Source organism: Caretta caretta, chromosome 20 (assembly GCF_965140235.1).
Source record: "Caretta caretta isolate rCarCar2 chromosome 20, rCarCar1.hap1, whole genome shotgun sequence".
Taxonomy (NCBI): domain Eukaryota; kingdom Metazoa; phylum Chordata; order Testudines; family Cheloniidae; genus Caretta; species Caretta caretta.
Genome location: NC_134225.1, coordinates 2,458,920 through 2,468,977, shown reverse-complemented (window position 1 = coordinate 2,468,977; position 10,058 = coordinate 2,458,920). Strand labels below are relative to the sequence as shown.

General features: G+C 62.6%; 1 protein-coding gene across 2 annotated transcripts; it reads right to left on the bottom strand.

The window, feature by feature from the left end:
- Window positions 1–3,503: 3,503 nt before the first annotated feature.
- On the bottom strand, window positions 3,504–10,058 carry LOC125627675 (myosin light polypeptide 6). Of its 2 annotated transcripts, XM_048832044.2 has the most exons (7): window positions 9,930–10,058; window positions 9,404–9,431; window positions 6,669–6,812; window positions 6,101–6,274; window positions 5,537–5,614; window positions 5,010–5,049; window positions 3,504–3,838 (listed from the first exon to the last, which is right to left on the bottom strand). In XM_048832044.2, the coding sequence occupies exons 1-6, from the start codon at window positions 9,930–9,932 to the stop codon at window positions 5,021–5,023; spliced, it is 456 nt and encodes a 151-aa protein (XP_048688001.1). In that variant the 5' UTR covers window positions 9,933–10,058; the 3' UTR covers window positions 3,504–3,838; window positions 5,010–5,020. The 2 variants fall into 2 exon arrangements, with proteins under 2 accessions (XP_048688001.1, XP_048688000.1); XM_048832043.2 differs by lacking the exon at window positions 5,010–5,049 and having other exon boundaries at window positions 9,930–10,057.

Here is a 10,058-nt window from a genome sequence, read left to right as displayed (position 1 = left end):
TGAATTGTAGGTCTGCAGTTTCTCTTTGAAGTCTGTTTTTGAGGTTTTTTTTGTTGAAGGATGGTTACTTTTAAATCTGTTACTGAGTGTCCAGGGAGATTGAAGTGTTCTACTGGCTTTTGTATGTTACTGTTCCTGATGTCTGGTTTGTTCTTGTACATAGAGACGGTCTGGTTTGGCCGTTGTACATGGCAGAGGGGCATTGCTGGCACGTGCAGGTGAATGAGCCCCTGAGGATGTGGCTGATGTGGTTGGGTCCTGTGTTGGTGTCACTAGAGTAGATAGGGGGACAGAGTTGGCAACGAGGTTTGCTACAGGGATTGGTTCCTGGGTTAGTGTTTCTGTGGTGTGTAGTTGCTGGTGAGTATTCGCTTCAGGTTGGGGGCTGTTTATAAGCGAGGACTGGCCTGTCTCCCAAGGTCTGTGAGAATGAGGGCTCGTTTTCCAGGATAAGTTGTAGATCCTCAATGATGCGCTGGAGAGACATTAGGTAGGGGCTGTAGGTGATGGCCAGTGGCGTTCTGTTACTTTCTTTGTTGGGCCTGTCCTGTAGTAAGTGACTTCTGGGTACCCGTCTCGCTCTGTCATTCTGTTTTCTCACTTCCCTAGGTGCGTATTGTAGTTTTAAGAATGCCTGATAGAGATCTTGTAGGTGTTTGTCTCTGTCTGAAGGATTGGAGCAAATGCGGTTGTATCTTAGGGCTTGGATGTGGATAATGGATCATGTGATGTGGTCTGGATGAAAGCTGGAGGCATGTAGCTAAGTATAGCGGTCAGTAGGTTTCCAGTACAGGGTGTGGTGATGTGACCATCGCTTATTTGTACTGTAGCGTCCAGGAAGTGGATCTCGTGTGGACTGGTCCAGGCTGAGGTTGATGGTGGGGCGGAAATTGTTGAAATCCAGGTGGAATTCTTCAAGGCCTTCTTTTCCATGGGTCCATATGATGATAATGAAGATGTCATCAATGAAGCGCTAGGGGACGTGAGCTGAGGAAGCGTTGTTCTAAGTCAGCCATAAAATGTTGGCATCCTGTGGGGCCATGCGGGTACCCAGAGCAGGGCCGCTGACTTGAAGGTATAAACTGTTCCCAAAGCTGAAATGGTTGTGGGTGAGGACAAAGTCACAAAGCTCAACCCTGGGTTTTTTACCCACGAAAGCTTACGCCCAAATAAATCTGCTAGCCTTTAAGGTGCCACCGGACTCTGCATTGTTTTGGTGGATACAGACTAACACAGTTACCCAGCTGATTCTGAGCAGACAGTTGTTCTGTTAGGTGGGACCCACTGAAAAAGAAATTCAGTGCGCCCCCTGCTGTTGGCTGGCTGTCACTGCACCCCCCAGTGCTGGGCAGGCTCTCCCCTGGGCACAGCGGGGTGGCCTGAGGCTCATGGGGCGGCAGTGTGGGGGTTCCTAGGGCCATGTCCCCTCTGCAGGGGGCAGAATCTCGCTTTGACACTGTTGGTGCAGGGGGCAACAGGTGCTGGATGGCAGGGGCAGCTGGCTGGGTTAGAGACTGGCCACAGAGCTGGGCCAGGCCTCGCTGGGCATGTTTGGCCAGCTCCTCGCCCGAGGAGAATGATGCTGCTGGAGTGTAGAACCGGAGGTGGAATGGAGCCATGAGCTGGGAAACCAGCATCTAGGGCGAGGTGGAAGCAGCTCGATCTGGTTTGTCTAAGCGAAGGGCAAGGAGCCGTGGGGCACAGGGCTGGACAGCAGGGGCCTTGGTGCTCCAGCCAGCAGAGCAGGGCCCACAGGTAGTGAGCAGAAGTCCTGGCCAATTGCAGCTAGCGAGAAGATGCCATGGTAAACAGGGAGGGGCATTGCCCATGGGATGAGCTTGCTGAGGGCTGGTCTCTGTGGTGCTTGGCAGCTTTCCATGGAGGCCAGGGGCGGTCCTCAAAAAGCTCCCCCGGAGTTGGGGGCTGAGAGTCATTCTTGGGCTTGGCAGATGTGGGAGGGTGGGAGCCAGCTGGGCACTTCTCACCTTGGGCTGGGAAGCAAGAGGGCGGGGGAGGCCCCAGACAGTGGGGAGCAGGTGCCAATCGCCTACCGGGCCACGTGCTGGGTTTGAGGGGAGGAGCCTGCCAGTGCATTTCTCACCCCCCTCTGCCTGGCCCTGGGGTGGGGGGGGTAGGAGGAATTGCACAGTGCTCCTGGGATGGGGGTTGGAGCGCTGAAGGAGGGGCCAGGTGCACCAGAGGACAGGGGGCCCTAGCACTACCCATGAGCCCCAGCGGGCCCCTCGCATCTCCAACCGCCCGGCCTCACGTGCCTGGTGGGGTGGGGGAAGGCAACTTGTCCTGGCTGAGGGGTACTGAGGGTTCAGTAAGTCCCAGCTGGGTGTTACAGCCCAGCCAGGTGTTACAGCCCAGCCAGGCTGGCATGGTAGGTGTGCGGGGGGGATGCTCATCCTCCTGGAAGCCAAGGAAGTGCCCACCCCTTCATACGCTGCATGCCCTTGGACAAATTGTGTGGACTCCAGAGCCCCGGGGTGGGGGGCAGCCCATGCAGGGCCCCCACCCCACAGCACCTAATGCCATGGGGGAGGGCCCTGCTTCTGAGTTCCTGCTTGAGCATTTCCTCCTCCAGCCGTTGCGTTAACCCTGGGCAGCGCCGGGGTGGGATGGGGGCATGGGGCACTGTTGGCTTTATTAGGGGCTGCAGCACCCACCCTGCTGTGGGGGAGGACACAGGGTGCTGGGAAGGTGCCTTTCCTTCCATGTACGGTGCTGGTTGCAGGGAGGCTCCCAAGGGCAGCCAGGCTAAACATAGACCCTGCTGGGGCCTGCTTGGAAGAGTCAAACCGGCTGGAGCAGAGCGGCAGGAAACACTTGTGCCAGGCTTGTCAAAGGTGCTGCAGCCTGGCAGCGGGGGGTGGCAGCACCAGCAGGCTGGGCAAGGTACTTTGTGCAGGGTAGGGGCAACGGCTCTTTAACCGGGCGGGTGGGGGGGGGCGCTGAGCCACCCCAGCTCCCGTTCAGTGTGCAAGGCTCCCTCGGGAGTGGCTGCTTTGTGCACCATGGCTCAGCCTAGCAGGGCTGTGGGGCAGAACATGCTCCAGCCACTCAGCAGCCCCCAGGCTAGGCCCCGCTCTGCTAGGAAAACCCCCCAGTCCCCATCTGTGCCTCAGTTTCCCCACACAACTGTAAAGGGGTCTAAGAGCTGGAATTACTATAGGCAGGGTGCAGGGGTGTCCTTGCCACCCCCACCAAGCACCACCCTGGGCTCCTCCCCTTGAGCACCCCCCATTTGTCCCTGTTACTCTTGTTCAGAAGTTGGCTGGGGGGCTCTTCCTTCCAAGTGAGGAACCCCCTTCCCGGGGCCAGGTGGGTCAGATGCTGGGGTGCCTGGCCCACACTGCTCTGCCATTCATGGGTGCCTGGGCGCTATGCAGCTTCTGACTGTCACAGCAAGCTGCATTTTTCCTTTCTCACCCCCCCCACCCCCCTTTCCAGGTGCTGTCTCCCCTCCCCCTCACTTTCAAAACAGGCCCAAGAGCCCCCACTTTTCAAACCGTTTATTAAGTGAAAGCAGCTGGAAGGAGAAACAACTTAGCAGTGCTGGAGGAGTTAAAACAGGGTGGGGGGGGGACTCCAGAAAGGAAACAGGGATCACTCTTCCTCCCACCCACCCCCGGGGAACACCCTCACCACAGCCCCCCCCCCAGCAGGGGAAGTCTCCTTCTGGTCCACCCAGGGAGGAAAAGTTTACATGGGGCGTAGAAAAGGCACCGAAGAGAATAAACCCGAGCACCCGGCAGCGAGCTGAGGCCTCGGGGGGAGAGACAGGGGGAGATCGGCTGGACACTTCATCCGCTCAGCACCATCCGGACCAGCTCTGTGGAGAGAAGGCCAGGCGTGAGACCGGGCGGCTGCCCCGCAGCGGGAGAGGCCCCTCGGCAGCTGGGGGAGAAAGGGTCCTCAGGGCTAAACCGACCAGGGCATGGGGCTTCCGGGCAGGTTCTGCTGGGGTTTGCAAAGTTTACTAAGGAGCCTGCAGCAGCTGTGCTCTAGTTCCCCTATTTAACAGCTCCCCCCATGGAGAGCCCTAGGAGCCCTGGCTCCCAGCCCTCCAGGCCCCTGCTCCCAGCCTAGGGGCCATGCACCAGCCTGTTACTCTAAAGCTGCTAATAACTAGGCCTGCCCGCAGCATGGGCTCCGCTCTCCCACTCCTGGTTGGGAAGTTGGGAGCCCCCCCCAGCTGCACTCAGGCAAGAGCTGCTGCCCCGGGCCCCACCCTTCACCCCACAGTTCCTGGCCCCAGGACACTTTCTTCCCTCTGCAGTACTTGAACCCGCGACAGCGGAAAGGAGAGGGGGGAGGAAGGGGGCAGCAGAGTTTCTACAGCTACTACCAGGCACCGGGGGGCCTACAAGCCATGTGGCTTCCTGCCCCGCGCGAGGAGAGAGCTTGGCTTTATCTACAGCAGACAAGGGCCAGCGGGGGCCGGGCCGTTTGAGGGGGAGGATCCGACAGAGAGAAGGGGCCAGGCAGGCAGCCACTACACCGCTCCCTAAAGAAAGACTGTTGGTTGGCCCACGGCACCAGCCGGCACTTGCCCGCTCAGGCCAACGCAAGCCTCTTGCTGCTGGAAGGGAAGACCCCAGTGTCCTGCCCCAGCTGGGGCATTTCTAGGTGGTGGGACGCCAGCCTGGGACTCCCCATCCACAGCGGGTGCCCAGCGGCCCCATCCAGCAGTACAGGCGGGAGTGGCTGCCCTGCTGGGATCGAGGCCCACGCAGCTCCCCCTGGCCAGGACACAAGCTCCCCCGGCTGCATCTGAACCCCCCCGGCCCCCCCGCACCCAACCCAGGCAGGCGACACAGTCTTGCTTTAAAATCGGTGCACAGCTCCGGACAGAGCTTTCCCTGCCCCGACCCCCGCTAAAGAGAGTCAGCTACATGCAGACATGCCGGGGGGGGGGGGGGAAGCGCAAACCAGACTTCCTTTAGAAACAAAACCAAAAGAGGGGGGAGGAGGTAAGTGAAGGGGTTCGGGAAGAGGCGTACCCCACTCGGCTTCACCCTGACAAGATGTGCCTCACAAACGCTGTTGGAAGGAACAGACATCGTCAAGCAAACGCACCGGACACACGGCGTGACCAAGCGTGAGGGGATCCCCGGGGACACGCCAGCGCCCAGCTGCCTCCAGCTCCCAACCCGCCGGGCCCAGCATCCGTGCCCCGGGGAGGGGAGCCAGCCACATCGCCCCCAGGGGAACTGTCGGGGGCTGGTGTTTCCGAGCACGGCCCGCAACGATCCAGCTCTTCGTTCCCTGGGTGGGAGACGCCCCCAGGGGCTGCAGTGTCCTCAGTGGGGGAAACGAGCCAGAGGCGCCGGGCTAGTCCCAAAATGAACCCTGGCCATGGGACAGACAAGTCGCCCTCCCCACCCAGCAGAGGAGGGACTCTCCTCCCCACCTCCCCCCAGCAAGGCAGGAGAGCTGAAGCCACCAGGTGCTACAGGGGTCAAGCAACCTCTGGAGATAAACCCGGGGCTGCTGAGCCCAAGACACTGATACCCCCACGAGCCCTCACCTTCGTAGTTAATGCAGCCGTTGCTGTCTTCATGCCCGGCCACCAGGATCTCCACCTCTTCCTCCGTCATCTTCTCCCCTGCATGGGACAGATGGGATTTTACTACAGGCCCCCCCCAGCCCCATTTGCACCTCCCCCAGCAAATCTGGTCCCTGATCAGACACACGGGCCTTCCTCCTAGTTGCTGCTCTGCATCTGTCCAGCGATTACTGGAGCAGGGGGCTGTCAGCCAGGACTCCTGGGTTCTGTTCTCAGACTTTGGCACCATGCAACCTGGATGCAAGTCACTTCCCTGCTTTGCACGGAGGGGAAACAGAGCCCCTTCGCCAGCCACCTCGAGAGACCCGAGGTGGGGGGGCAGGGCTGTTCTGTCTCAGGCATGGGGCTCAAGCCCCCTAAGGCAATGGTGCCAACTGGCTACCCACCAGGACACTTCTTCAGACACACTGTGGACCCTGACCCAGCCATCCTCATGAGAGACCCGGCCAGAAGTCTTCGGCTACCCTCCTCCCCTGGCAGAGGGGGCTGCTGTGGCCAGGCCGGCAGGTGGGGTCAGAGCCTCACCCAGGGTCACGAGGACGTGGCGGATCTCTGCCCCCATGACGGTGCCGTTCCCCTCCTTGTCGAAGACCCGCAGCCCCTCCACGTAGTCCTCGAAGCAGCCCTGGTCCTTGTTCTTGGCGATGGTCTGCATCATGGGCAGGAACTGCTCAAAGCTCAGCGTCTTGATGTTCATCTCTGGCAAGAGAAGGGGCGCGGCTGAGACCAGCTCTTTGGGTGGGTGCCCGCCAGGCCAGGCACAACACCCAGGGGACGGGCTCGCTGGCTGCGGCAGCATCGAACCCCTCCTGTGCCAGGACCCAGCGAGGGATGGGACGGGGCCTCCCAAGCTCCAGGCCCCCAGAGCTGGGACAGGCGCAGGGGGCGTGTCTCCCTGCAGCTCCCCCCAGCCCCCAAGTTGTAAGCCAGTCTGAGTCCCATTGTGCCATGGTCTCACTCCAGCCAATGGGGGTGGGGTGGGGGGGAAAGACAGCCCCATTCTCACCCGCCACTAGCTCCGAGATGCGGGTGAGGCCCACAGCCCATTTGCCCCCTGGCGCTGGGGTTACTGCAGCACCTGCCCACCACTCACCATCGCTCTTGGGGTTCCCCAGCACCTTCATGACCTCAGCGTTGGTGGGGTTCTGGCCTAGGGCCCTTATCACGTCCCCGCACTGGCTGTATAGGATCTTGCCATCCCCGATTCGGTCAAAGAGCTGGAAAGCCTCCTTGAACTCTAGAGGGGGGGGGAAGAGCAGGGAGGGTGTCAGCGTGGCCCCAGGTGCCAATCCCACCTGTGGGGGGGGGCCAGTGCCCCTCGGTTCAAACACGTGCCGACAAACCCGCCTTGGCCAGCCCTGATCTGCCTGGTACCCAGCCAGCTCCAGCCCCACGAGCACGCGGCAGGGGCAGCAGACTCAGCCCCAGCCCCCCTGCCAGGCAGCTGGGGGCCCATAGGGAAACAGGAGCTTCAGCTCAATAAGAGACAAGAGCCCTCGATAATTCACCCATCAGGGTTCCCGAGAGCTTCAGCCTGGACTCCCAGCCCCAGAGGTCTCGTATCCCGCCTTCCGCAGCAACCCGCACTAGACAGGACGCCTGGCCTCAGGGATAAGGCACTGGACCGGAGCCCTGGCTCCAGTTCCCGGCTCTGCCCCAGACTCCCAGGGACAAGTCACTTTGTCTTGCTGCACCAGCCCCACCTCAGGGGCAAACCTAGCTATATCTGCTCCTGGCCTAAGAGTTTATGGGCCTCCCCTCCCCCCCTTTCCTTCCAAGTTCCCCTCCTAGAAATTCAGCCGGCTGGTGGAGAAAAACAGAGCAGCGGGCCCAGGGTAACATTTCCTTTCCTCGTAGGATCCGGTTTCCTGGACACAGACTCTGAGAGAAACCAGGTCGCCTGTGGGGAGCTGCCCATTCGCTGTACCCAGGGGGACAGATCCGCTTGCCTTTGACGCTGCATCCACCCTGGCTAGCAGGTTAGCGCCTCTCGGTCCCAGGGCCGCCCTCACCCTGGCCCCGTAATTAACTCTAAGTTCAGCCTTTGAGTTCACCCGCTCACTGCGAGGGCCAGCCCTGGTGGGTTTCGTATCAGGGACTCGACCACGGGACACCTCCACGGAGACAGGCCCTGCCCAGCCCCTCCACAGGCGTTACAGCCTCAGGGGAGCGAACCGAGATTTCCAGAGGGGGAAAGCGAAGCACAGAGTGGGGACCAGAGAGCCCCGGCCCGCAGCCAGCTGCAGAGATGGGAATGGAACAGAGGCATAATGCCCATTCCCCTCCCGGAGCTCGGGAGAGAACCCAGGAGTCCTGGCTCCCAGCCCGCCCCCCCCCTCACCCCCAGCCGCTCTAACCCACTAGCCCAGTGGCGCTCAACCAAGGGTGCCCGTACCCTGGGGGTACCCATAACCTGGGGGTACCCAGAGATCTTCCAGGGAGTACATCAGCTCATCTAGTTATTTGCCTAGTTTTACAACAGGCAATAGAAAACGCTCTAGCGAAGCCAGGACCAACTACGATTTCATACAGACAATGCCTTGTTGATACAGCTCCGTACCCCACACACTGAGAGGTCAGTACAGTGTTTATATTCCAGCTGATGGATCTGTAATCATATGGTCATAATGAGAAAGTCGGCCACTGTTCGGAAACGGTGTGGCTGTGACAGATTTTGCAAGGGAGGTGAAACTTGGGGTACAAGAGACAAATCTGACACCTGAAAGGGGGACAGAGCCGCTACACTAAACCCCACTCCCCTCCCAGAGCTAGGGAAAGAACCCAGGAGTCCGGGCTCACTCCCTCTGTCCTTAGCACACTTCCTGCTTTAGCTAAAGCAAACACCAGCAAAGGGACCCAGGGAGGGTCTGGCCGGTGGGGTCGCAGAGACCCACAGCCCCCCACCCCCGGGCTGGCCGAGCCCTGCCGCGAACGGCTGGCCCCCCCCCCCCACACTTCCCGCCGGGGCGGGGCGCAGCCTGCGCTCGGCCGGGGTTTTGTGCCCATATAAGGAAGTCGGCGCAAGGCACCGCGCAGGGATTGCGCTGCGCATCCAACATTCCACCCGCGACCCGTGGGGCGCCCCCCCCCCAGCTCCGGGTGTGTCCCCCTCCCCCAGACACGGGGGGGGGGCGGCGGCTCAGCTGGGAGTTTGCCACAACCTGGAGCAGAGAGCGGAGCCCTGCAGCCATTTCCCCCTGCGCAATCCCAACCCGCCCGCAGCCTGCCGCACCCCACCCCCCTGCAACCCACAAGCGGGGGGGGCCACACAGCGCCCCTAAAGCCAGCGCTACCCCCCCAACCCAATCCGGCCCGGCTAGGGGAATGCGGCGGGGAGGCTCGCAGGCTGGGCGGGTCCCGCCTGCCGGGCTTGTCCCGCCTGCCGGGCTTGGCCAGGAACCTGCTCACGGGTGAGCCATGCGCGCACGGGGGAGGGGGGGGGGGTCAGGGAGCGGTGAGTCACCCCCAGACCCAGAGTTGGGGGGCCCTAGCCGGGGGAGGGAGCTCGGGACCCCACAGCAGCAACAGCCTAAGGCAGCCCGCAGAGATTCCCCCCCACCCCCGCCCCAGAAGCGAGGGGCCCGGTGTTAAGGGGGGGGCAGTCACACAGGCCCTGCCCCACTTACCGGCCGGCGGCTAGAAAGGCTACAGGAGGAGGGTGAAGGCTAGTGACAGAGGAGGAGGAGGAAGGTCTACAAGGGAGGGAGAGAGAGCGGTGAGTCCTTCCGCGGCGGCGGGACGCGCAAGAGATTCGCAACCCCCCCGGAAGTGAAAATAGCGCGCAAGGGCGGAGGTCGCGCAAAGAAGCGGGGCGGACGGGGCACTTACCGGCCGTCTGATCCTCGGTGAAATCGCACTGCAAGGCAAGCACAGGGGGACCGCCGTCAGCGGGGCTGCCCGGGCCCCCCTTTCCCCAGAGCGCGAGCCCCGCACCCCACAAGCGCTGCGCCCCCAGCCCCTGCCAGGGGCTCCTTCCCGGGGGGGGGGCTGGGAGTCAGATCCCGGGGATGTCCCTGGCTTCGGGAGGCTGGAACCTAACCGTGCCCCTCCCCCGGCCGCTTCACCCCCCCCGCCAGCCCTCTGCACCCTGCCCCCGGAGCGCACCCCCCCCGGCCGCTGCACCCCCCCCCGGCCGCTGTGCACCCCCGCCAGCCCTCTGCACCCTGCCCCCGGAGCGCACCCCCCCCGGCCGCTGCACCCCCCCGCCAGCCCTCTGCACCCTGCCCCCGGAGCGCACCCCCCCCGGCCGCTGCACCCCCCCGCCAGCCCTCTGCACCCTGAGCGCACCCCCCCGCCAGCCCTCTGCACCCTGCCCCCGGAGCGCACCCCCCCGCCAGCCCGCAGCTCGCCCCACCATGGCTGCTGCTGCGCCGGCTCCGCTCCCCGCAATGGCCCCTGCGCGGACTCGCCTCCGCCGGCCCCTTTCTACTGGCTCTGACGTCACGCCCCAGACATCCGCGCGCCGGGAGCGGCCCGAGGGCGG

Coding starts and splice junctions, on each gene's coding strand:
- LOC125627675 (XM_048832044.2), bottom strand. Junction 6,813..9,403: donor CACCGAGGATCAGACGGCCG/GTAAGTGCCCCG, acceptor CCCCCCCTCTAG/AGTTCAAGGAGGCTTTCCAG. Junction 5,615..6,100: donor CCACGTCCTCGTGACCCTGG/GTGAGGCTCTGA, acceptor TGTCCCATGCAG/GGGAGAAGATGACGGAGGAA.